Source organism: Nycticebus coucang, chromosome 4 (assembly GCF_027406575.1).
Source record: "Nycticebus coucang isolate mNycCou1 chromosome 4, mNycCou1.pri, whole genome shotgun sequence".
NCBI lineage: Eukaryota > Metazoa > Chordata > Mammalia > Primates > Lorisidae > Nycticebus > Nycticebus coucang.
Genome location: NC_069783.1, coordinates 25,529,774 through 25,556,855, shown reverse-complemented (window position 1 = coordinate 25,556,855; position 27,082 = coordinate 25,529,774). Strand labels below are relative to the sequence as shown.

General features: G+C 45.2%; 1 protein-coding gene across 2 annotated transcripts; it reads left to right on the top strand.

The window, feature by feature from the left end:
* Positions 1-643: 643 nt before the first annotated feature.
* GTF3C2 (general transcription factor IIIC subunit 2) lies at positions 644-26,275 on the top strand. 2 transcript variants are annotated; one of them, XM_053588334.1, is made up of 19 exons: positions 644-1,376; positions 11,292-11,559; positions 11,723-12,044; positions 12,640-12,925; positions 17,831-17,925; positions 18,282-18,359; positions 18,500-18,598; positions 18,847-19,074; positions 19,246-19,357; positions 19,545-19,653; positions 20,740-20,765; positions 21,170-21,299; positions 22,536-22,680; positions 22,774-22,935; positions 23,139-23,226; positions 23,473-23,601; positions 24,136-24,285; positions 24,831-24,938; positions 25,238-26,275. In XM_053588334.1, the coding sequence occupies exons 2-19, from the start codon at positions 11,316-11,318 to the stop codon at positions 25,454-25,456; spliced, it is 2,730 nt and encodes a 909-aa protein (XP_053444309.1). In that variant the 5' UTR covers positions 644-1,376; positions 11,292-11,315; the 3' UTR covers positions 25,457-26,275. The 2 variants fall into 2 exon arrangements, with proteins under 2 accessions (XP_053444309.1, XP_053444310.1); XM_053588335.1 differs by lacking the exon at positions 644-1,376 and adding an exon at positions 1,760-1,779.
* The last annotated feature ends 807 nt before the right edge of the window (positions 26,276-27,082 follow it).

The window sequence follows — 27,082 nt, the reverse complement described above, 5'->3', positions numbered from 1 at the left end:
TCATTATTGAAGTAAATGAAACGGAGAGTTTGCCTTCATACAAGCGTTTAAGAGCTAGCTTGGAGGGGAGGGAGGATGCGCCAATGCTACTCCAACCCCCACTATACCCCCAAGGACAACACCATTTTGGATTAGAGTGGGATAGGGATGTCCCTTTTGTCCCACTTTTAGGTCTTCCATGCTACTCCCATACTTTTCTTAAATGTTTGTGCAATCAAGGGAATTTAATGGGTGAGATTACTTGGGAAGAGAAAGTTGGTTTACTCCATTCTTTCAGGTCTTTTTTTTTGAGACAGAGTCTCACTATGTCGCCCTCAGTAAAGTTCCGTGGCGTTACAGCTCACAGCAACCTCAAACTCTTGGACCAAAGCGATTCTCTTGCCTCAGCCTCCCGAGTAGCTGGGACTATAGGCACCCGCCACAACGCCTGGCTGTTTTTTTGGTTGCCATTGTTGTTTAGCTGGCCCGGGCTAGGTTTGAAACCGCCGGTCTCCGTGTATGTGGCCGGCCTTATTTTTATTTATTTATTTATTATTTGCAGTTTTTGGCCGGGGCTGGGTTCGAACCCGCCACCTCCGGCATATGCGGCCAGCGCCCTAACCCTTTGAGCCACAGGCGCCGCCTTATTTTTAAATCCTGCACTCTCTTCTGGGTATGGGGAGACCTGCGAAATTTATTTGGCTTTAAATGCCTCAGGAAAGCACAGAAACTTGCTGCATTTGTTCTCTCCCCACCGCTTTCCACCTTCCAGGGAGGAACGAGGCAAAGCCTCTCTAACTAGGGTCAGGGATCAAAGCCAGGCCACTCTCTGGGTAAGCGTCCCCGCCCCAAGCCAGGTGAGTCCATCCCTGACTTTGCTAGCTGCAAAAGCTGGAGTCATTCTCTGAAGCCCGGCAGTTAGGATTTCTTTGTCTCTCAGCCTCTGCCTGGGGCCGGCGTGCAGGTGTAGATTCTTGGCTCCCGTCAGGTTCTGCCTGCCACAGGCCGGACAGACCAGCAGGAAACACAAGGAGCAACAGCCGGCCTGCTAGAACTTGCACTTCCGTCAAGGCAGTGTGCGAACCCGTGGGCTGCGCAGGCGTCAACCACCTCTTCAACACCGCCACTCCCATGAGGCCCTGCAGCGGCCAGCCGTAGACGCCCAGCACCCCGCCAGCTCCAGAGGGCTCAGAGACTCTCGCCGCGCTGCATTATGGAATACAGAGTCTAATAGAAAATCTAGCCTGCCACCAATTCCCGACCAAGCTCACGTGTTTACCTTGTGCACTGGGGGTGGGGGCGTCAAAGAAGAGCAGCTACAAGCTTTCGTCATAAAACCGCGACCAGACAGGCGGCGCCATCTTCGAACTTGGACTTCCGGAAGGACTTTGGCGAGGGTGAGTGTACCGCAGCGCGGTGTGCGGGGGCCCCCCACGATTACTCCTCCTTCCTTTGCCGTAGTGATGGGATATTGGGAACCAGCTCCCGGCTCCGCTCTTCCTCCTGCCACAGCAGCGCGCTCTTCAGTCTCTGCGCTCCTATGGAACACCATCATGCTCCCCACTTTCCCACTGTGGCCACCCTGCATCCCCCATCTCTTACCCTCTTTCCCTCACTCGGTGTCCGAAACGCGGCAGCCTGTGTCCCAGCCTCGGCGCTGCTTACATTGCGAGACTCCGTGAACCTACAGCAGCCCTTATTCTTAGAAAAATTAGGGCTCCCCTCTGGTACAGGCTAGTGGCGAAAACTGCCCCCACGTTTAGGACCGAGGAAGGGAAGGTGGTGGCCCATACAGTGGTAGTAAGTCAATCTCTTTCTGTTGTTTTTTAACCTCTTATTCTGGGAGACTAGTCTAACCCTGGGGTTGTGCCCCGCGCGCTGCAACACCATTGGCGCAGCCCAGGGCCAGTTACGATTCCCTACCTAGTCCTTTTGTCCCGCAGCAAGTTGGCTGGCTGTTGGGAAAGGCGGAGGTGGCGACGACTCCAACCCCAAACTGAGGCAATTCAGTTTGTTGGAGGGATGTAGGCTGTAGCTGAACCTCTTGGCCCCAGGAACGTATTGTTACACAAATTAAGTCAGTCATGTACCTTTGTCGCTATTTTTGCCATCCTGTTCGGCTGTTCTGTCTTTCTATAGTTTTCTTTAAATTGATTTATTTTTAACGCTTAAGTGCATTAATGCCGATCTAAAGCAATATGGATAAAACGAAGAGTTTTATAGACTAGTAATAGTTACTTATGCAAGTTGAAATAAAAGCATAGTAAATAAGATTGCATACCACTAGTTGTACCATAGGAATACTGTGGGAAACAATGTATTAAACTAAGCAAAGTGTTTAAAGTAATTCCATACTCTCTTTTTTTTATTTTTTATTTTTCCTGCTCTTGACACATCGCCTTTCTATATACATTTTATTTTTTATTTTTTGCAGTTTTGGGCCGGGGCTGGGTTTGAACCCGTCACCTCCGGCATATGGGACCGGCGCCCTACTCCGTTGAGCCACAGGCACCGCCCCTTTGCTTTTTTTTTTTTTTTTTTTTTTTGAGACAGAATCTCACTTTGTTGCCCTAGGGTTGAGTGCCTTGGCATCAAAGCTTACAGTAACCCCAAATTCCTGGGCTCAGGAGATCCTCTTGCCCCAGCCACAGGAGCAGCTGGGAGGGACTACATGCACCTGCCACAATGCTGGGCTAATTTTTCTATTTTTGGTAGAGCGGGGGTCTTCCTCTTGCTCAGGCTGGTCTCCAACTTCTAAGCTCAAGTAATCCACCAGCCTGGGCCTCTCAGAGTGCTAGGATTACAGGCATGAGCCACTGCGCCAGGCCCAGCGCCAGGCCCAGTAATTCCATACTTGACATCCAGTGTTGTCTCATTATTTTTCCTTGGCTGGGGGTGGCGGTCAGGCTGGGAACTTGATGGCAAAGGAACCTGACAAGTTGGGGTGCAAATGTAAGATGTTACAAATTTACTAAACATCTCTTCCTTTATTGTGTGTCCAAAATATGTATTATAAAATCAAAAATGGAAATTTACTTCTGCCTTCCATGAGAAGTGAATCTTTAATTTTTGTACCTGAAGAGTCAGTTATTCAACAAAGGTTGAAGGTTAATTGTTGTACTTACCATGTATCAGCTGTGGATGAAACAGTGAATCAAGCTGGCAAGATCCCCATCTTGTGAAATTTTCAGGGAAGATAAATACTAAACAAATACCCATATCTCCTACACATGAAAATTCCAGATGAACTAGAGAGCTACATGTAAGATCCAAAACTAGAAAAATTATTAGAAGAAAGTGAGAGACCATGCCTTTTTAAGATGACAAAACCAAAAGATGCAATAAAGGAGAAGGAGGTTGAGAAATGTAACTCATAAAAACATCAGTTAAGCAAGAAACATAAAGTTATAAGAAAATACATACTGAGAGAAACTATGCAGCATAAATAACTCACAGATCAATAAGGAAAAGATAACCCTTTAGAAATATAGGCAAATTAGGGGTGACGCCTGTGGCTCAAAGGAGTGGGGCGCTGGCCCCATATGCCGGAGGTGGTGGGTTCAAACCCAGCCCCGGCCAAAAACTGCAAAAAAAAAAAAAAAGGAATATAGGCAAATTATATGTGTATGTACAGACAATTCATAAAAAATACAGACATCTCACACGTGGAAGTTACTAACCTCAATTATTAGGACAATGCACATAAATACAATAGGAAAGAATTGTTTCATCCATCAGATTTTTTTTTTTTTTTAGACAATCTTATTTGTGTCCCCCTCAGTAGAGTGCAATGGCATCACAGCTCACAGCAACCTCAAATTCTTGGGCTTAAGCAATTCTCTTGCCTCAGCCTCCCAAATAGCTAGGACTATAGACTCCCACCACAGCGTGGGGATATTTTTTGGTTGCAGTTGTCATTGTTTAGCAGGCCCAGGCCAGTTTCGAGCCCGCCACCCTCAGTGTGAGTGGCTGGCACTGTAACCACTGAGGATGGTGCCACTATCCATCATATCTTTAAAAATATTAGCAAGTGTGTGTTAGAATGGCTGCTGATATATAGTTGGTAGGAGTATAAGTTTTAATTTTGGTGAGCTATTTGATATTTATCGAGTTTTTTTTTATGTTAGTATCTATTAAAGTTTATTTATTTATTTTTTGTAGAGACAGAGTCTCACTTTATGGCCCTTGGTAGAGTGCCATGGCATCACACAGCTCACAGCAACCTCCGACTCCTGGGCTTGAGCGATTCTCTTGCCTCAGCCTCCCAAGTAGCTGGGACTACAGGTGCCTGCCACAACACCCAGCTATTTTTTGGTTGCAGTTCAGCCGGGGCTGGGTTTGAACCCGCCACCCTCGGTATATAGGGCCGGCGCTTTACCAACTGAGCCACAGGTGCCGCCAGTATCTATTAAATTTTAAAATGTGCATACTGTTCAATTCAGTACAGTAATTTTACTTCCAGATAACTATTCTGGAAAAGTAATTTCTTTTTTTGAGACAGAGTCTCACTTTGTCATCCTCAGTAGAGTGCTGTGGCATCATAGCCCACAGCAACCTCCAACTCTTGGACTCAAGTGACTCTCTTGCCTCAGCCTCCCAAGTAGCTAAGACTACAGGTGCCCACCACAACGCTGGGCTATTTTTAGAGATGAGATTTCACTCTGCCTCAGGCTGGTCTCAAACCTGTGAGCAGGCAATCCACCCATCTTAGCCTCCCAGAGTGCTAAGATTACAGGCGTGAGCCACTGTGCCCAGCCAGTAATTTCTTATTAATGAAAAGATTTGTACTAGAATGTTTATTACAGTATTGTTTGCAACAATATTGTAACTCAATTGTTCATTAAGTGAGGGATTTCTAAACTAATTCTATGGAACACCACCAGCAATTAAGACAGTGGTTCTTAACCCGTGGGTCATGACCCACAGGAACTATATTAAAGGGCCGCAGAATTAGGAAGGTTGAGAACCACTGAATTAAGAGGAATGAGATACCTATATGTGTACTGATATAGAAAATCTTTAGGATGGGTGAATGTGGTGGCTCAGGCCTAATCCTAGCACTCTGGCAGGCTGAGGCCAGTGGATTGCTTAAGCTCACGAGTTTGAGACCAGCCTGAGCAAAAGCAAGACAGTGTTTCTACTAAAAATAAAAAAATCTGAGGCAACTTGGGATCTCTTGAGCCCAAGAGTTGGGGGTTGCTGTGAGTTAAGATGCCACAGCACTGCCCAGGGCGGCAGCTTGAGACTCTTGTCTCAAAAAGAAAAAGAAAGAAAATCTTTAAATCTTTAGGACATATAGAAGTTGTCTTAACTGATCTTCATTTGACTAATTCCCAGTGTTAAATCCCAATCCCTATTTCCTCATGGTTTGAAGCTTGTAATCTTTTTTCCTATTGTCCTGGTCACTCTGCTCCCATTGCTGGAGTTGAATGCTTGCAAAGAGTCATTGTATTGGGTCCCACATTTTTTTATATGAGGTGGACTCCCTTTTAATCCTATTTAATATTTTCCCCTGGAATTCAACTTTGCTATTATCAGCTAGACTCCTACTTTCTTTTTGCTTGCATTTTGCCTCGCATATTTTAACTCCTCTCTTAACAGCTTTTTGAATTCCTTTGTTCTATCTAGATGTCTCTCATAAAGCATATGGTGGTTATTTGGCTTTTTAAGTCAGATGAATCTTTATTCTTAATGAGTTTATCTGGTATATGTTTATTACTATGATGCTTTTAAAAAATCTTAGTGTCATCCTTGGTTTTCTTTTTCTGTTTTTTTCTAGTGTTTTCTTTCTTTCTTTTTTGAGACAGAGTATCATTTTGTCACCCTGAGTAGCTGGTGCCATGGTACCATAGCTCATAGCAACCTGAAACAAACTCCTAGGTTTAAGTGATCCTCTTGTCCCAGCCTGCCCTGTAGCTGGTACAACAGGCACCACTACCACGCCCAGCTATTTTTAGAGACTGGGTCTTGCTCTGGCTTGGCTGGTCTCAAATTCCTGAGCTCAGGCAATCTACTTAGGCTTCCCAGTGTGCTAGGATTACAGGCGCACTTTTCTTTATTTCAATGTTTTATTGTGTGGTCTGTAAAAGAAATTTTTTTTTCTGGTTCCTATGGCCTGCTGGGTATTTTGGAAGTAATATAGTATATTATTTTAGTTCTACTCAATATGTAAATTCTATTAATAAACCTACATTTTCAAATTTATTAACTTTAAAGCAAAATTAGGGTATTACTTTTTGTCTTAGTCTACTACAATAAAAAGGTTGGTATTTTTACATTGTGGAGGATTTAAAATTTTTCAGTTAGGATCTGTTTTATATATTCTAGTTACCACATAGTTACCATGGTTATTGAAACTCAATCTGATATTTCATTGGGCTAAATGCTTACTGCCAGTCTTTTCATACCACAACTTTTCCATTAGAAAATTATTTATATATACTGGCTTGGCACCTGTAGCTCAAGCAGCTAAGGTGCCAGCCACATACACCAGAGTTGGCGGGTTTGAATCCACTCCCAGCCTGCCAAAACAAAAAACAACTATGACCAGGATTGCTTGAGCCCAGGAGTTGGAGGTTGCTATGAGCTGTGATGCCATGGCACTCTACCAGGGGGACAGCTTGAGGCTCTGTCTCAAAAAAAAAAAAAAAAAAAAAATTATTGATTGATTTATTGTATTGATTTATTTTTCATTTGGCTAAATTAGGTCTTCCACTGGATGTTTGTTTTCAGTAAGGGTGCATAAGTGTTACAGTTCCTAAATACGTGCAAGTTTAGAATGTTGTCCTGTTGCCTTTATATGAATGACATCAAGTTAAGTAGAGAATTCTATGATCTTCTCTAAGTATTTATTCCCTTATCTTTTGCATCAAATGTTCTGAGAATTTTAAGGCTACCCTGATTTTTTTTTCCTTTGTAAGAGACCTGTTTCTTCTGCTTAGATGCATAAGAAATTTCTGTTTTTATTTCTTCATTGCCTTTTACCACATGTTCAAAGCAGAAGAAATTTCTTATCTTCACTTAAGTACTTTTTGGTCTTGATGATTGCTTATAGATTTTGTTCTTCTTTTATACAGTAAGTCTGAGGTCTTCCTTAATCTCAGGAAAGTGAAGTTTTTGTTACTGTTTTGTTATATTTTTAGAGATAGGGTCTCTTTCCCCTAGGCTAGTCTTGAACTCGGTTTGAGTGATCCTCAGGCCTCAGCCTCAGAAAGTGCTGGGATTACAGGCATGAGCAATAGCACCTGGACTATTTTGCTCAGTTTCTTTCATTATGACTGCTACCTCAGCTTTTACCTTCCCATTGTTTTATCTCTTCTCCGATCTCTTGTTTCTTATTGTCTTAGTTTAGTTTGTGTTACTAAACAGAATCCTTGAGACTATAATTTGTAAGGAACAGAAATTTATTTCTCAACTGTTTTGGAGGCTGGAAAGTCTGAGATCAAGGGGCCAGTGTCTGTTAAGGGCTTTCTTGCTGCATCATGCCATGGCAGAAGGGCAAGGGACCAAGATGTGAACAAACTCATCCTTTAATAAGGGCATCAATCCCACTCGTGAGGGTGGAGCCCTCATGACTCATTCATCTCTTAAGGTTTCACTTCTCAATGTTATAATGGCAAATAAATTTATAAATATGCATTCTGGAGGGGATAAACATTCAAACCATAGCCCTTGGATTTCATAATCTCCTTAGTGTTTTTGAAAGTATAGAACTTTTTGTTGGAAATTTGCTTCTGTTTTCTGGATTAGTTCTTTGAAAGGATATGTTTGTCTTTGTGTTCTTTTTATTCTTTCTGTAGTATTCATGCCTGTGCATCCCATATTGGATCCTAAAGAACAGTTATAGGTACAATTTCACTGATCTCTGGTTTACCTTTGTATTGTTTTAATGTGTCTTTAGCACATAATGTTATGTTGTATTCTCAGACCTGAGCTAGAGGTTTGACTGTTGTTATGATTTATAACATAGTAGTTTATAATCTGTTTAGACTATAGCTTCTTCAGGAGAGACAGTTGGAAACTCAACTCACGGGTTTGTGTGTGTGTATGTGAGTGTGTATTTTTTATTTGTTTTGTTTTTTGCAGACAGGGTCTCTCTCTGTTGCTTGGGCTAGAGTGCAGTGGTGTCATCAGAGCTCACTGCAACCTCAAACTCCTGGGTTAAGCAATCCTACCTCAGCCTCCAAGGGAGTCGGAACTACAGGTTATGCCACCATGCCCAGCTAATTTTTCTATTTTTTGTAGAGATGGGATCTTGCTCTTGTTCAGGCTATTCTTGAACTTCTAACCTTAAGAGATCCTCTTGTTTTGGCCTCCCAGCATGCTAAGATTACAGGAGTGAGCCATTGAGCCTGACCTATTTGTCTTTTTTTTTTTTTTGAGGCCCTTGGTAGAATGCTGTGGCATCACAGCTCACAGCAGCCTCAGACTCTTGGGCCTAAGCAATTCACTTCCTTCAGCCTCCAGAGTAGCTGGACCTACTTGCACCCTACCACAACGCCCGGCTATTTTTTTGTTGGCAGTTGTCATTGTTGTTTAGCTGGCCTGGGCCGGGCTGGAACCCAACAGCCTCCGTGCAAATACGGGCACCGAGCTGTATTTGTATATATATTTTTTTCGTATTTGTATATTTTTTATGAGATTTGTATTACTTTTCCACTGAGGCTGGTGAATTTTTTAGACTTATAGCATATACTGACCAATGGAGGGTTTCCTGCTGGGATCAGAACTATTTCTCCTCCTTTGTCATGGACAAGCAAGTTATTCTGGCCCCAGACTGGACCCTTGCAGAATTCTTTGTTGCTTAGGTTTTTGGCTTGGTGAGTAGTGTTTTATTTCACTTTACTTTGGTCCATGGTTGCATAGCTATCTTCTGGATTTGAAAATAATGACAGTTTAATACATTCTTCAATGTGGAAAGGTCTCTGTCTTTCTCTTTCTGTTTTTTGGGGATTGTTTTTTATTTTTTTGAGACATTCTGTTGCTCTGGGGAGAGTGCAGTGGCATCATAGCTCACAGCAACCTCAAACTCTTGGGCTCAAGCAATCCTCTTGCTTCAGCCTCCCCAGTAGCTGATACTATAGGTACCTGCCACGACGCTTGGCTATTTTTTATAGACGGAGTCTTGCTCTTGCTTGGGCTGGTCTTGACCTCGTGAGCTCAAGCAATCCACCTGCTTCCGCCTCCCAGAGTGCAGGAATTACAAGTGTGAATTACCACGCTGGCCCTGGTTTTTTATTTTCAGTAGAGAAAGTCTTGCTCTTGCTCAGGCTGGTCTCAAACTTCTGAGCTCAAGCAGTCTGCCCACATCGGCCTCCCGGAGTGCTAGGATTACAGGCATGAGCCACTGTGCCTGGCCTGAAAAGGTCTCTTTTTTTTTTTTTTTTTTGTAGTTTTTGGCCAGGGCTGGGTTTGAACCTGCCACCTCTGGCATATGGGGCGGGCGCCCTACCCCTTTGAGCCACAGGTGCTGCCCCTGGAAAGGTCTCTTAATGCAATAGGACAGGCTTCCTCAAACTTTTTAAACGGGGCCAATTCACTGTCCCTCAGACCGTTGGAGGGCCAGACTATAGTTTAAAAAAAAAACAAACTATGAACAAATTCCTATGCACACTGCACATATCTTATTTTGAAGTAAAAAACAAAACGGGAACAAATACAATTCACACCTTTCATGTGACCCGCGGGCTGCAGTTTGAGGACCCCTGCAATAGGATGTTCCCTAATTGTCTCACAGCCTGCCAACCGTTCCCATCCATGTGAAACACTGATGGCAAGGCACCAAAGAACTCTTTTATTTATTTATTTTTTCTGTAGAATCAGAGTCTCACTTTATCGCCCTTGGTAGAGTGCCGTAGCATCACACAGCTCACAGCAACCTCCAACTTCTGGGTTTAGGTGATTGATTCTCTTGCCTCAGCCTCCCGAGTAGCTGGGTCTACCGATGTCTGCCACAACGCCCAGCTATTTTTTATTATTGTTGCAGTTTGGCCAGGGCTGGGTTTGAACCCACCACCCTCAGTAATGGGGCCGGTGCCCTACCCATTGAGCCACAGGCGCCACCCAGAACTCTTTTATTTCTTTTTTTCTTTCTTTTTTTTATTTAAGAGGCAGAGTCTCATTTTGTCACCATTGGTAGAGTGCTATGGCGTCACAGCTCACAGCATCCTCCAGCTCTTGGGCTTAGGCGATTCTCTTGCCTCAGCCTTCCGAGTAGCTGGGACTAGAGGCACCCGCCACAACACCCGGCTTTTTTTGTTGTTGTTGCAATTTGGCCTGGGCCGGTTTTGAACCCACCACCCTCGGTATATGGGGCTGGTGCCCTACTCACTGAGCCACAGGTGCCGCCCGGAACTCTTTATTTCTTAAACAAATCTGTTCCTTGACTAATATTAGCAGAGATGGATTTTAGCTTTAGGTGTCCTCTTTTGGTTTGGTATAAATTTTATAGTTTATTTTAGGAAGTTGTGGCCCTTCCCTGGATTCACAAAAGTTGGGTTTTTTTCTTTTTGTTTTTTTTTTTCCTTGTGTGTGTTTTGTTTGTTCGTTGTTTTTTTTTTTTTTTTTTTTTTTTTTTGTAGAGACAGAGTTTCACTTTATCGCCCTTGGTAGAGTGCCGTGGTGTCACACAGCTCACAGCAACCTCCAACTCCTGGGCCTAGGCGATTCTCCTGCCTCAGCCTCCCGAGTAGCTGGGACTACAGGTGCCCGCCACAACGCCTGGCTATTTTTTTTTTTTTTTTTTTGCAGTTTGGCTGGGGCCGGGTTTGAACCCGCTACCCTCGGTATATGGGGCCGGTGCCCTGCTCACTGAGCCACAGGCGCTGCCCGTTTTTTTTTTTTTGAGTATGCATGTGTTTCATTTCATTGGGCTTCAGGGAGAGGAGTTAAGTAATTGTGCATTCACTGCTATATCCTTATAAGGAAATATATAAACTTTAAATTAAATAATGACATAAAGTACTTAGTATAGTGTTTGGCACATAATGACTATTTACTTATTGCCCAGTGTATATAATAGATAGTAGCTTTATTATTACTTGTTTATGTGTTTATTGTCTGTTCCACCAGAATGTAAGTTCTGTGAAGTCAGGGACCTTGTCTGTATTGCTGCTTATCGTATTACCAGTTTCTCAGAACAGTGCCATAAAGAAGGCACTTAGTGATTATTGCTGAATGAGTGAATCAGGGAACTTGGGTTTCTGGGAGTTGTGGGAGTGAGGAAAAGAAAGATGGGGAAACAGAAAAACTGAGCCTTTGCAGATACTCATTCTGTACTTCTCATTCTTCTACTCATTTGTATGTCTCTTTAGGAGCAGCCATTTTGGGGGGTGCTGATGGATACCTACGGGGTCGGCTATGTTGCCTTGGGGGAGGCCGGCCCCGTGGGGAACATGACTGTGGTAGACTCTCCCGGACAAGAGGTGCTAAACCAGCTTGATGTCAAGGCCTCTTCAGAAATGACCAGTGCGGAGGCTTCCATAGAGATGTCATTACCCACCCCTTTGCCTGGATTTGAGGATTCTCTTGATAAGATGAGGCTTCCTCCAGAGCAGCAAAGCCTCTCCAGACTGGAACAAGGTATGTACCTTATCCTGTTATCTTTTCACTTTCTCAAGCATAGCTTAAGATGAAGGAGAGCAGGTTGAGCCCAGAGGATTTTACAAACCTGGGTACATTATACTCTTTTCCAAAGAAGTTTGAGCTCTGGTCCCATCTCACAGACCCATATTCTTCTCTACAGATCTTTCTTCAGAGATGTCAACGGTCTCAAAGCCTAGGGCCTCAAAGCCTGGCCGGAAGAGAGGTGGTAGGACACGAAAAGGCCCCAAAAGACTCCAACAACCTAATGCTCCATCAGCCCCTCTGGTTCCTGGTCTCTTAGATCAATCCAACCCTCTATCCACCCCCATGCCTAAGAAACGAGGTCGAAAGTCCAAGGCAGAGCTGCTACTGCTGAAGTTGTCAAAAGGCCTAGATCAGCCAGAGTCTCTACCTCCAAAGAGGCCCCCTGAGGACTTTGAGACCCCTCCTGGGGAACGACCCCGCCGAAGGGCTGCCCAAGTGTAAGGATTGTGGGGCACAGCTCGGTGGCGGGGGGATGGGTGAAGGGATTGGGATGGAGCAGATGTTGGAGACATGAGAAGATTATGAGGTATCAGGTAAGCAAGGGTGGTGTCTGGATTCTGGGGATAGGAGCAATCCTTTAGCTTTTACCACAGCAACTTTTATGGGCTCTATTGCCAACTTTGTTTATCCAGGTGTTTCCATGGCTGCACCCTATCACATTTTTCACAAACTTTGCCCAGGTCTTCCCTGCTGTGTTACTGCCAGTATATGTCAATATATATGTGCCCTTCCATTCTTTCCTTTTGCCTCTATGTTCTTTCACTGTGGTACAGAAAAATACACTGGACTTGGAGATGGAAACCTGGGTTCTGATTGTACATTTGTTACCAGAATCATCTCAGCCAAGTCACTTAACATTCCTGGATTTCTGTTTCTTAATCTATCAAAGGGGAAGGGAAAATGAATAGGATTAATTGATTAATCACAGGGTTACCGGGAGGGTCCATTGAGATGAGAATCAACTAAGCCTAGAAAAGTAGGCTCTCAGTTAAATGGTTGTGAGTAAGATTCTGACTCTGACTCTTCCTACAGGGCACTTCTGTATCTTCAGGAGTTGGCTGAAGAGCTCTCAACAACCCTGCCTGCTCCTGTAAACTGTCCTGAGACCCCTAAGGTGAGCAGCCCCACCCAACCGAGTCAGAGCCTGCAGCAGTCAGCCTGTCAAGGTGGAGAAGAGAAGAATAATCCTGCACAGGATGAAGACTTTGTTCTCCAGGTTGAAGCTGAAAATGGAGAAGAAAGTGAGGTCCCAAGTGAGAGCTCATCTGACCCCGAGCCTGCAGTGCCCCGAAGCATCCCACGAGGATCCACATCAGGGGTAACCTGAATGGATGGCAAAGTGTATGGCGAAATAGTAGGATTTTTAGAGGGTCAGCAAGGTGCCCAGAAGAATAGCTTTGGCTTGATAACTATGATAGGCAAAATAGGTAAAAGTGGAAAGGGACAGTTTCAAGCATGGTTGAGGTACTAGGGAGATTGGGAGGGAGGGATGCAGTAAACAAGATTATTCATTTGTTTGTTGAGTATCTATTCTCTGTTAGGAAACACACAAACATGAATAAGCACCCTTCTTTACAAAGTTCACAGTGTAATGAGTACTACACTGGGCGCAAACACTGTGTTGTAGGCATATAGAGGAAAGGTAATTAACTGCTTAGGCTTTACAGAAGAATGATAGCTGAGTTGGTTCTCAAAGGGTGAATAATAGTTTGCCAGAGAAGATGGTTTTTCCAGAAATTGATTAATTATGGCTAGAGTATAGGCCCTGGGGTATAGTTACAGAGGACATTAAATGAGAAAAGATGACTGGACACGGTGGTGTATACCTTAATCCCAGCACTTAAGGAGGCTGAGGCTAGAGGATCGCTTGAGGTCATGAGTCTGAGACCAGCCATGGAAAATAGTGAGACTCTATTTCTACAAAAAGTCAAATAAGCCAGGCATGGTGATAAGTGCCTTTTGTCCCAGCTACTCAGGAGGCTGAGGCAGGAGAATCTCTCTAGCCTAGATGTTCTAGGCTGCAGTGAGCTATGATCACACCATTGCACTCCAGCCTGGGCCACAGAGCAAGACTCTGTCTCTAAAGGAGAAAATAATACTAAATAAAATTAAAAGAATGAAAGGACAAAGATTGGTAGGAGACAACAGAGGTTTTTTTTGTTTTGTTTTTTGAGACAGAATCTCACTCTGTTGCCCTGGGCAGAGTGCTGTGGCATCATAGCTCACAGAAACCTCAAACTTTTGGGCTCAAGTATCCCCTTGCCTCAGCCTCCTGAATAGCTGGTACTATAGGCACCTGCCACAAAACCCTGCTCCCTCCCTTTTTTTTTTTTAGTAGAGATAGGGTGGTCTTGAACTCCTGAGCTCAGGTTATCCACTTGTCTCGGCCTCCCAAAGGGCTAGGATTATAGGTATGAGCCACTGAGGCCAGCCACAAAGTTCTTTTTTTTTTTTTTTTTTTTTTTTGTAGAGGCAGAGTCTCACTTTATGGCCCTCGGTAGAGTGCCATGACGTCACACAGCTCACAGCAACCTCCAACTCCAGGGCTTAGGTGATTCTCTTGCCTCAGCCTCCCAAGTGGCTGGGACTACAGCCGTCTGCCACAACGCCCAGCTATTTTTTTTGTTGCAGTTTGGCCAGGGTTGGGCTTGAACCCACCACCCTCAGTATATGGGGCTGGCGCCCTACCCACTGAGCCACAGGCGCCGCCCAGTTTTTTTTTTTTTTTTTTTGTATTCTTTTTTTTTTTTGTAGAGACAGAGTCTCACGGTACCGCCCTCGGGTAGAGTGCCGTGGCGTCACACGGCTCACAGCAACCTCTAACTCTTGGGCTTACGCAATTCTCCTGCCTCAGCCTCCCGAGCAGCTGGGACTACAGGGGCCCGCCACAACACCCGGCTATTTTTCTGTTGCAGTTTGGCCAGGGCTAGGGTTTGAACCCACCACCCTCGGCATATGGGGCCGGCGCCCTACTCACTGAGCCACAGGCGCCGCCCACCGCCCAGTTTTTTTTTTTTTTGTTTTTTTTTTGTTTTTTTTTTTTGAGACAGTCTCACTTCATCACCCTCGGTAGCGTGCCGTGGTGTCACAGCTCACAGCAGCCTCCAACTCCTGGGTTTAGGCAATTCTCTGCCTCAGCCTCCCAAGTAGCTGGGACTACAGGCGCCTGTCACAACACCTGGCTATTGTTGTTGTTGTTGTAGTTTAGCCTAGGGCTGGGCTTGAAACCACCACCCTCAGTATATGCGGCTGGCATATACTATATATGGGTATACCCATATACCACCACCCTCGGTATATGGGGCCCACTCACTCTACCACAGGCGCCGCCCCACAAAGGTTTTTAAGTAGAGAAATAACATGAGGGGTTAGGAAAATAGGTCAAATTGCAGTTGACAATTAGAAGACAGCTTCATTTATCCAGGTGAAAGTTAGTGAGATCCTAAATTAAGCAGTAAATGAAGTGGGAGGCAGATTTAAGAGATATGTAAGAGAATTTAGAGGAGTTGGGAGTTAAAGGAAAGGAAGACATTCAGTAGGAGTTTCCAGCTTAGAAGGTGGCCTGCACTAAACTTGGGACCATGAAAAGCATGGGGGACGTGGGATGCAGTGAAGGTGAGGAGGGGAAATGATGAGTCACTCTCTGCTATTGAGTTGAGTTGGAGGTATCTGTGGGCCCTGCTGGAGATGTCTGGTCACCAGTTGTGTATGTCGGAACAGTGTCTTACTTGCCTTAAGTCCAACATTGAAGGGAGGATCAAAACCCTCAGTAATCAGGATAAATGATATTTAGATACAATATTTTAAAAAATCAAAATAGGCTTGACGTCTGTACTCAGTGGTTAGGGCACCGGCCACATACACCAGGGCTGGCAGGTTTAAACCCAGCCCAGGCCTGCTAAACAGTGACAACTACAACAACAAAAAAAGTAGCTAGGCATTATGGCGGGCGCCTGTAGTCCCAGCTACTTGGGAGGCTGAGGCAAGAGAATCGCTTAAGCCCAAGAGTTTGAGGTTGCTGTGAGCTGTGACACCATGGCACTCTACCAAGGGCGACATAATGAGACTGTCTCAAAAAAAAAAAACCTTCAAAATTAATGTAATCCACAATGAACAAAATATCAGTGTATATATTTTTTTTTTTTGTAGCGACAGAGTCTCACTTTATGGCCCTCGGTAGAGTGCCGTGGCCTCACACAGCTCACAGCAACCTCCAACGCCTGGGCTTAAGCGATTCTCTTGCCTCAGCCTCCCGAGTAGTGGGACTACAGGCGCCTGCCACAACGCCCGGCTATTTTTTGGTTGCAGTTTGGCTGGGGCCGGGTTTGAACCTGTCACCCTCGGTATATGGGGCCAGCGCCTTACCGACTGAGCCACAGGCGCCGCCCGAGAACTTTACTGCTTTTTAAAAAAGTAATTACTTGGGCGGCGCCTGTGGCTCAAAGTGGTAGGGCGCCAGTCCCATACGCCGGAGGTGGCAGGTTCAAACCCAGCCCTGGCCAAAACCCACAAAAAAATAAAAAAAAGAAAAAAGTAATTACTGATTTTTTCCTTTTGCCTCAGCTTCTAATATGGACACTGTATGTGCCTGGACCTTGTAGAAAAGTTGAGACTGGGACGAATGTACATTTACTGAGATATAAACTTAATAATCAGACATAAAGATGGTGTTGTTTAAGGGCCAGGAGTGGTGGTTCATGCCTGTAATTTTATCAACTTTGGGAGGTTGAGGCAGGAAGATCCCTTGAGGCCAGGAGTTTGAGATCATCCTGAGCGACGTAGGGAGGCCCTGTCTCTGCAAAAATAGGAAAATTAGCTGGATGTGGTAGTGCATACCTGTAATGCCAGCTACTTGGGAGGCTGAGGCAGGAGAATCGCTAAAGCCCAGGTGTTTGAGGCTGCAGTGAGTTGTGATGATACCACTGCACTCTAGCAGTAGTTAAGCCAGGTGTGGTGGAATGCACCGGTAGTCCTAGCTACTTTGAAGGGAGACTGAGGTGAGATGATTGTTTGAGCCTCGGAGTTTGAGGCTAGCCTAGACAACATACTGAGACCCCCATCTTTTCAAGAAAAAAAAAAAAAAAGTAGTCGTCAAAGCCATGGGACATGGGATCAGAGTACCAGGAGAGTGTGTATAGAAGGGCTAGAAGACAGAGACTGGAGAATTCCATCACTGACCATACCTATCAGAGGGAGAATAGCCTGCAGAGGACTATTAGAGAGGAGAGAAGAGTAGGGGAGACTATCCCATAGTGTAGGAGTTTCAATAAACATGGGAGTCCTCCGAATCAAATGCCATGGAGCACCAGGTATAGTGGCACACTAGGGAGGTGGAGGTGGGAGGATAGTTTGAGCTTGGGGGTGTTCAAGACCACTCTAGGCAATACAGTAAGACCATCTCAAAAAACAAACACAAGGCTCAGCGCCTGTAGCTCAGCGGCTAGGGTGCCAGCCACATACACCAGAGCTGGCGTGTTCGAATCTAGCCCAGGCCTGCCAAACAACAATGGCAACTAACACAACAACAACAAAAAATAGCAGGGTGTTGTGATGGGTGCATGTAGTCTCAGCTACTGGGGAGGCTGAGGCAAGAGAATTGCTTAAGCCCAAGAGTTTGAGGTTGCTGAGCTGTGATGCCATGACACCCTACCAAGGGCGACATAGTGAGACTCTGTCTCAAAAAAATAGAAAAACAAAAACAAACACAAAATTTTTTTAGATGCCCTTAAGACGTTGAGGAAGTAGGTTAACAGATTTTGTCGTTTTTTTTTTTTAAACAGTCTCCCAGTGTCACCCTTGGTAGAGTGCTGTGTCGCAGCTCACAGCAACCTCAAACTCTTGGGCTTAAGTGATTCTCTTGACTCAGCCTCCCAAGTAGCTGGGACTACAGGTGCCTGCCACAGTGCCTGGCTATTTTTTTTGTTGTTGTTGTTGTTTGGCAGGCCTGGGCTGGATTTGAACCTGCCAGCTCTGGTGTATGTGGCTGGTGCCCCAGTTGCTGAGCTACAGGTGCCGAGCTGATTTTGCAGTTTTGATGGAGGACTAGGAGCAGAAGGTAGAGAAGTCATATGGTTGAAAAACAAATCATTTAAGATACTGATAGGGCAGTGGTTGGAAAGAAATAATGCCAAGGAAAGTCAAACCTGGGAAAGAGCTATCTCCTGGGGCTTTTTCCAACTGGTAGAGTTCTCTCCCTTACATTTTCTTCAATTTGATCCCTCAGAAGCAGAAGGCACACTGCCGAGGAATGGCTCCCAATGGCTTACCAAATCACATCATGGCTCCTGTTTGGAAGTGCCTCCATCTCACCAAGGACCTGTGAGACCTGGGGCCTGGGGATAAAGGGGGGGTACAGGACAGGGGGCTGGGGATAAAGGAGGGGTATAGGACAGGCTAGAGGTGGGCCATGGGCAAGAAAGGAATACTGTGATGACATTCATTACTACAAGATCCTACCAAAGGCAAGAGCTCTAGAACTAGTTAAAATTAGATAAAGTGGAGTTTCTCGGCTGCACTAGCCACAATTCAGGTGCCCACTAGCTACTTGCAGCTAGTGACTAGAGTATTCAACAGCACAGATAATAGATCATTTCCATCCTCACAGAAAGTTTTATTGGACTGGATTGCTCTAGAATCCCTCTCCTGCTTCACTGATGCTTCTCCTTTTTCTTCAGCCGAGAACAGAAGCATTCTTTCTGGGAGTTTGCTGAGTGGATTCCTTTAGCCTGGAAGTGGCACTTGTTATCTGAGCTGTAAGTTGAAGTAACATTTCTGAAGCTCAGGAGGGGTGACACCACTGGAGAGAAAAGGGTGACAGAGAACTCTGTATGTATAATGGGAATCCTGGGGTGAACCTCTTCCAAATTCAGGAATTGCCTTTGCCTTCCCCCAGTGAGGCTGCTCCCTACCTGCCACAAGAGGAGAAGTCTCCCCTGTTTTCTGTACAACGTGAAGGGCTACCTGAAGATGGCACACTCTACCGAATAAACAGGTGAAGTTTACACCTCAGCCCTTTTTTCTGATTGTTGGAGCCAGAAACAGGAAAAATGAATGTTGAAAGGAATGACAGATTATTCCTGTCCTTCTCTTCATGCTGGTCCAGTTGATCCCAAAGATAAGGGTCCTGGCTAGAGATGGTCACCCCTCTAATTTAGAGTGATTCTCATTGCCAGCCATACAGAGAAGCTAGGGAGATTTTTTTAACTCTTCTTTTTTACCCCATCTTTGACTTGTCTCTAGATTCAGCTCGATCACAGCACATCCAGAGCGCTGGGATGTGTCTTTCTTCACAGGAGGACCACTCTGGGCTCTGGACTGGTGCCCAGTGCCAGAGGGGGCAGGAGCCTCACAGTATGTGGCCCTTTTCTCCAGCCCTGACATGAATGAGACACACCCACTGAGCCAGCTTCATTCGGGCCCTGGGCTGCTCCAGCTCTGGGGCCTTGGGACCTTGCAGCAAGAAAGCTGGTGAGGTGGGGCTGGACATTGCCATGGGGGATGGTTAAGTTGGACAACAGGATGGGGGCTGGGTAGGATAGGAGGAAGGACTTGCACTTGGCTGAGACAAGAGGAGCCTAGCTCTGGTAGCCCTAGGACCCTTCTTCCTACCCACTATGCCCACATGCCCTTTCTCTTCAGTCCTGGTAACAGGGCCCACTTTGTCTATGGGATTGCTTGTGACCATGGCTGCATCTGGGACCTCAAGTTCTGCCCCAGTGGAGCATGGGAACTTCCAGGCACGCCACGGAAGGTACATCCTAGTTGACTGTGAGATGGCCCTGGGGGTTCTCAGAGTTGGAAGAGGGACAGTTGGAGTGTGGTAGACAAAATTTTTCTAGAAACTTCATATTACATTTTCAGGGACTAGGACCTCAAAGTTTTTCTGAGAGGCACCTAAAGGCAGCAAGCCTCAGCACAGATCTGCTCTCACCCTCTAGGCTCCTCTCCTGCCCCGACTGGGTCTCTTGGCTCTTGCCTGCTCAGATGGGAAGGTGGTGCTCTTCAGTCTACCCCATCCTGAAGCCTTGTTGGCTCAGCAATCTGCAGGTGAGTAGCACAGCAAGGATAGTAGCCAGAGCTTAGGGCCTTTCCAACTCCCCTGAGAATCCTCTTGGCCCAGTCTTTCTAGTGAGAAGCATTACTCAGCCACCTCCCTCTACCCCACTGTATCTTCCCATGTTTGTTCTTTAGCTTTCCTCTTTTGCAGTCCTATAATTGCTCTTTCAGCACAGTACCTTGTATCTCCACCATCTTCTCTTTCCTCCTTCTGTGTTCTCAGGTCACGGGTCATCCTTTCCTCCTCTTGGTGCCAGTTAATTGGCTATGTAAAGACCCATTAAAGGCTGAGCCTAACAGTTGGAACCCATCTCCCCTCCCTACTTTTGTCTCCCCCAAATTCCATTCTCTAGAGTCTCAGCCTCTCCTTCCCTTACTATCACACAGTCTCTTTGATACGAATGGAGCGGTGATAAGAGGAAGGGAGAAGGGCAAGGCAACTCCTATCTGTTGAACTAGTTTGCTTTTTAGTAGTACCACGTATTTAAAGAAGAGGGCACCCAGTTTGAGCTCTGTAAAGTCTCATGTTTGGTGGTCTTGTGGAGGAGTGGGTTGAGGAGGGAATAGAAGGGGAAGAGGGGAAGACAGTAAGTATGGATAATTCAGAAAGTTTATCTGTGAAAGGGAATGAATAAATGAGCATGGTGGCTGGGGTGAAAAGGGATAAGGGAAAGATTTTGTCTGTTTATTTGGATATGGGAGACAATAGGGCATGTTTACATGGGAATATGGGAATGACCTTGTAGAGAAAGAGCAAATGGATAATTCATGAAAAAGTAGGGATACTGGAATGAGCAATGTTCTAGGAAAGGCAAGAGAGGGTGAGAAGATTGCAGAATGAAGGGATTATCCATTCTGACAGGAGAAAGGATACTATTAGGTATAACAGAAGAGAAGATGGAGGCAGACCAGATACAGGTTTATGCATTTGGTGTTGGAAATATGAGGGATTTCTCAACAAAGGATGAGGGTACTTCATTATCCAAGGGCTGGGGTGATGATTTAAGAGCAAGGCCTGCGGAAGAGCTCGGTCCTTGGAATCCATAGCATCATTTCCTGTTTTTCTTTCCTTCATAGATGCAGTGAAGCCGGCCATCTATAAGGTGAGTGAGGAATCTGCTACCTTTAGTTGAGACTCTAGTATCTTCTTAGAGCAGCGGTTCTCAATCTGTGGGTTGCAGCCCCTTTGTAACAATGAAAATACATCCTGCATATCAGATATTTCCGTTACGATTCATAACAGTAGCAAAATTAATGGTTATGAAGTAGCAACGAAAATAATTTAATGGTTGGGGGTCACCACAACATGAGGAACTGTATTAAAGGGTCACGGCATCAGGAAGGCTGTGAGAACCACTGTCTGAGAGTCTTACCCTGCTGATTCCATGTTGAATCTTCCATTTCTGAAAAATACCCCATCCTGCTGGATTAAACACTAATTAGAGAGAGGCTTCATTCCAAACAGTAGGTATCCCTAACCCTGGTCCCATCCCATCTTCCGCTGTAGGTACAATGTGTGGCGACCCTGCAGGTGGGGTCTGTGCAAGCTTCAGACCCCTCTGAATGTGGTCAGTGCCTGAGCCTGGCCTGGCTGCCTACCAAGCCCCACCACCACCTGGCTGCTGGATACTATAATGGTAAAAACAAAGTAAATGTAAGGAGCTAATGCTCTTTAAACTTTTTATATATCCTTGTTTTTTGGTTTTTGTTTCTTTTGTGCTTCAGTGCTAGACATTGTGTAGAGTTAGAAATATTCAAGCAATGCAAAAAAAAAAAAGAAGAAAGAAATAAGTCATGGCTCAGTACCTGCAGCTCAGCAGCTAGGGTGCTGGCCATATACATTGGGGCTGGAGGGTTCAAACCTGGCCTAGGCCTGCCAAACACCGACAACTACAACAAAAAAATAGCCAGGTGTTGTGGTGGGTGCCTTTAGTCCCAGCTACTTGGGAGGCTGAGGTAAGAGAATTGCTTAAGCTGAAGAGATTGAAGTTGCTGTGAGCTGTTACACCATGGCACTCTTACCGAGGGCGACAGTGAGACAGTCTAAAAAACAACAGGACAGCGCAAAGGGGTAGGGTGCCGGCCCCATATGCTGGAGGTGGCAGGTTCAAACCCAGCCCCTGCCAAAAACTGCAAAAAATAGAACAAAACAAAAAATAAAAATAAAAAACAACAACAAAAAAAGAAGTGATTACATGGTGGCTCACACCTGTAATCCTAGCACTCTTGAAGGCCCAGGTGGGAGGATTGCTTCAGCTAAGGAGTTCAAGACCAGCCTGGGCAAGAGTGAGACCCCATCTCTACTAAAATAGAAAAACTAACTGGACGTTGTGGTGGATACCTGTAGTCCCAGCTACTTGGGAGGCTGAGGCACGGCGATTGCTTGAGCCTAGGAGTTTGAGGTTGCTGTGAGCTATGACACTGGGGCACTCTACTAAGGACAACACAGTGAGACTCAATCTCAGAAAAAACAAAAAACAAAGTACAAAACCTTTATTTACCAAAGTGGTGATGGTCTGTTATGTTGTGTGTGAGCTATAATTTGCCAACCCTTGTCCTAGAAGGTTCATACTTTTTAACAATGCCTTTATTTATATTTAGTAGGGAGGCTGGGTGTATTCAGTCTCTTGTCTTTCAACTACAGATTCCAGATTAAGCTATTACTTTTTTTGTTGAAGAGAATTGGGGCTAAAATACCAAGGTGAGTCTTTAAGCCATAGAGGGAGTGTTGAGTAGCTAATCATGATCTTCACATTCTTTCAAAGTGGTTTGGATCTGAGAGAAAGCAAAGATCCTAGGAGCCTAGAGAAAAAAATTAGAGCCAGGAAGAAAGAACTCGCTTTTTAACTCTACACATTCTGTCCCTACTTCAGGCATGGTGGTTTTCTGGAACCTTCCCACTAACTCACCTCTGCAGCGGATACGGCTCTCTGATGGCTCCTTAAAGCTCTACCCCTTCCACTGTTTCCTAGCCCATGACCAGGCTGTGCGTACCCTTCAGTGGTGCAAAGCTAACAGGTATAGAATAGGAGATCTATAGAGGGAGAAAGACTGGGATAGTCTAACTCTTCCAGATTTATTCAGATTTAATATTTTCTCATCTTTTTACAGTAATTTCCTTGTCTCTGCGGGAAGCGACCGGAAAATCAAATTTTGGGACCTTCGACGACCTTATGAACCAATAAACTCTATCAAGCGCTTCTTGAGTACAGAGCTGGCCTGGTTGCTCCCCTACAATGGTGTCACTGTGGCTCAGGACAACTGCTATGCCTCGTACGGCTGCATAGAGATAGGAGCAGCTCGGGAGACGGGGGTGGGGGGGGTGGAGGTTGGGGTGCAAAGTTTGCTAGATTATTGTGGGAAGTGGAGGGTTGAGAGGTGGTTCACAGAGATGGTTTGAATTCTGGAAGGAATTGGGGAGAAGAAATGAGTCTAATCTTAGAAAAAGGAAGGTTTTATTTCTCTTTCTTTAACAGTTACGGACTCTGTGGGATTCATTATATTGATGCTGGTTACCTTGGTTTCAAGGCCTACTTCACTGCTCCCCGAAAAGGCACTGTCTGGGTGAGCCCCTTTTTCTTCTGCAGTCTTTATTATACAGGAAAATGACTAATTTACTCACCTAGTGGTAGTCAAGAAGAGGCAGTAATTTTGGGTAGAAGGAGAAGTTAAGTGTATGGTAACTATCACCTGAGACATGGGTTATGTTAAACTCATTTTTAGAGTTTAGTCTGTGCAGTTGTTACCAGTATGCAGAATTTAATAAATATATGAACTAATGAATGAATGAAATCTGTCTCTTCCTGTTAGAGTCTTTCAGGATCCGACTGGCTTGGGACAGTAGCTGCAGGAGATATATCTGGGGAGCTCATTGCTGCTATATTGCCTGATATGGCACTGAACCCAATAAATGTCAAGAGACCTGTTGAGCGAAGATTTGTACGTATATGAACATCTAACAGCAGCTGTTGGATCCTAATCCACATGCTCTCCCAACTCCTAGTAGAGTACAAATTAGTACTAGGTCTCCTAGCCCTGATATTATCCCTGAAAAGCTTGGCTCAGAGTTGTGTATAATCTTCCCTATCCTACTATATCTGGGCATTTATTTATTTATTTATTTATTTTCGGAGACAGAGTTTCACTATGTAGCCCTCAGTAGAGTGCCGTGGTGTCACAGCTCACGCACCTCAAATTCTTGGGGTCTACAGGCATCTGCCACAAAACCCACCTATTTTTTGTTGCAGTTATCATTGTTTTATCTGGCCCGGGCCGGATTCGAAACCGTCAGCCTCAGTGTATGTGGCTGGTGCCATAACCACTGTACTACAGGTGCTGAGCCCTGAGCATATAGTTAAACATAACTACTTTCTTCTATCTTTAAGCCTTTCCTGCCCCAAACCAGTTTCCTCTCTCTTTGCTTTTATTCTGTCTTTAGTACTGCAGAATCTAATCTCATGGTTTCCTTTCTAGCCCATATATAAAGCAGATCTAATGCCCTATCAAGACAGTTCTGAAGGTCTTGACCATTCTTCTTCATCTGGGGTCCCTGACCCTCCCAAGGCCCGAACTTATGCTGAAACTGTCAATCATCACTACTTGCTCTTTCAAGACACAGATTTGGTAAGTTGAGGCCAGGAGAATTGGGTGGGATATTAGAAAAGGTAGAAAACTTGGGTGGCGCCTGTCGCTCAAGGAGTAGGGCACCGGCCCCATATACTGGAGGTGGCAGGTTCAAACCTGGCCCTGGCCAAAATTTGCAAAAGAAAAAAAAAAGGGGGGTAGAAAACTTTAGTCCTTGTATAGTAGAAATCCTGAGTTCCAGCATAAAAATGCAAAACGTAAGGCCAGGTGTGGTGGCTCACGCCTATAATCCTAGCACTCTGGGAGGCTGAAGTGGGTGGATTGCCTGAGCCTCATGGGTTTGAGACCAGCTTGACCAAGAGTGAGACCCCATCTCTAAAAAAAGATAGCTGGGCATTGTAGCAGGCACCTATAGTTCCCACTACTCAGGAGGCTGAGGCAAGAGGATCACTTGAGTCCAAGAGTTTGAGGTTGCTGTGAGCTACGACGCCAAGGCACTCTACCCAGGGCAACAGCGGGAAAAAAAAAAGATGCAAAACTAAGGAGCTACTCACACTCTCTTCTATTCTACTTCTCCTTCCCAGGGAACATTCCAGGATCTGCTCCACAGAGAACCAATGCTACGCATGCAGGAGGGAGAGGGGCATTCTCAACTTTGCCTGGACAGGTTGCAGCTCGAGGCTATTCATAAGGTAGTCTCTCATCTTCTCTACCCTCCATTGTCATTTCCTCCCATCTCTGGGTCTGCAATCAATGAAATGGGAGATGAAAAGGTAACAAATGGCTGAGGAGGGAAAGCAGTTTGGTAACCCCTCTTCCCCTTCAGAGCATGGTAGACATATACCTCATTCATTGGCTTCTCATTCTTCTCTCACCCCCTTGTGGTCCTGTCCTTTCAGATTGTGACCCATTCTTTTTTTTTTGCATATACAGGTAGGTGTCTTTCTGAAGTACCACCTGTGAGCCTCTCTCTTTTGTTTCCTTTTCACAGGTACGTTTCAGCCCAAACCTGGACTCCTATGGATGGCTAGTATCTGGGGGGCAGTCAGGGCTGGTTCGAATTCATTTTGTCCGTGGACTCACTTCCCCACTGGGCCACCGTATGCAGCTTGAAAGCCGAGCCCACTTCTGTGCTATGTTCCGGTCATCCTCTCCCACTAGACGGCCTAGCTTCCCTCCAGCCAGCCATCGCCTTCTGCCCAATCCCTAGTCTTGGTCCATATAGGACCCTTGGGATGAAGTCTGCCAAGAACAAATGGCCCCCTTGCACAGAGCCATAGGAACTGGGGTTTTCCTGGACAGTGATACTGTCAGGCCTGGACCTTTAGGTCTGCCTTCCCAGGACTCCTTAGATCCCTCTCCTTCCACAGACTTCTATGATCACAGACCCCTGCAGGCAAGGGGGCTCTCCCTCCACAAACTCTCAAGGCTCCTCAGCCTAAGACTATGGCTTATGAGAAACACTCAGGCCTGACCTAGGCTTGGGAGTCAAACTGCTCATATTGAGCATATATATTGTTAAGTGGGTAAAGCTAAGTAAAGGTACTGGGTGTTTTTGAGACCACTTGTGATGGGTGTTTGAAGAATGGAAAAGGGTATCTACATGAACGGTCCTATTTCAGGATCCAGCATTACTACCTTCCCAAATGTCCTCATCAGAGTAACCAACACATAAGCCCAAGAGGGGTGTTAGTAATTTATTGGACTGGAGTTGCTTGTAGTACTTCTTTAACTGAGGAACACCACAGACACCCTGTCAGTAGAACAGTGGCTCCGATCTTACTTGCTCCTGCTTATGAAATATTCCCAATCACTGGTCATCTGACCCTACTAGAACATGCCTAAAAAGTCATGTTTTTAGAAATTTTTCTTTACATCAAGTTAAAGACTATACCTCTAAATTTTACTCATGGGTGTTAGGAAATCTAGTCATTATTCCCTGTGATTGCCCTTTTAAATATTTAATAATAGCTATCATGTGTTGCCCAGATCTTTTCTTCTCTAGATTAAATATCTTCAGTTACTTCAACCATTCTTTTACACGTCATGATTTTTGATCCTACTGTCACATTGTTGACTTATTAAACATGTTTAATTATTTAAATTCTATGTATAGGAGGTATTTAGAACGCAAGCACAGTAATGTTTTATCTCATTGTGTTAAAGTCCTCTTACGGGATGCTGCAGACACACAATGACGATACTGCCTCCTAAGCAAGGACAGACCCCAGCAATGAGAAATAGGCAAACTGTAGCCTTGGAATATTTAGGAGTACAGAATGTTTAGAAATGTTCAGGAGATTTGGAGGGAAATAGATGACCTCAGGAAATAGAGAAAAATAGGCAGCTGGTTCTTATTGGAGAGTGGAGATTACCTGGAACAGAACCCTCTGGCACTCTTGGCTGTCCAAATATCTAGGAATAGGCCAGGCACGGTCACGTCTGTAATCCCAACACTCTGGGAGGCTGAGGTGGGTGGGTTGCTTGAGCTTAGGAATTCGAGACTATTTTGAGCAAGAGTGAGACCCTGTCTCTACAAAATAGCCGGGTGTTGTGGCAGGCGTCTGTAGTCCCAGCTACTTGGGAGGCTGAGGCAAGAGGATCTCTTGAGCCCATGAGTTTGAGGTTGCTGTGAGCTGACTCCATGGCACTCTACTGAGGGTGACAATGTGAAACTCTGTCTCCAAAAATAAAAGGGGGAGGGGGGAGGAATCAAATGGCTTATGCTTGTAAATCTAGTGCTCTGGGAAGTAGGGGATCCCTTGAGCTCAGGAGTCTGAAACCAGCCTCAGCAAAAGCAAGACCCCTTTCTCTACTCAAAGAAAAATTAGCCCAG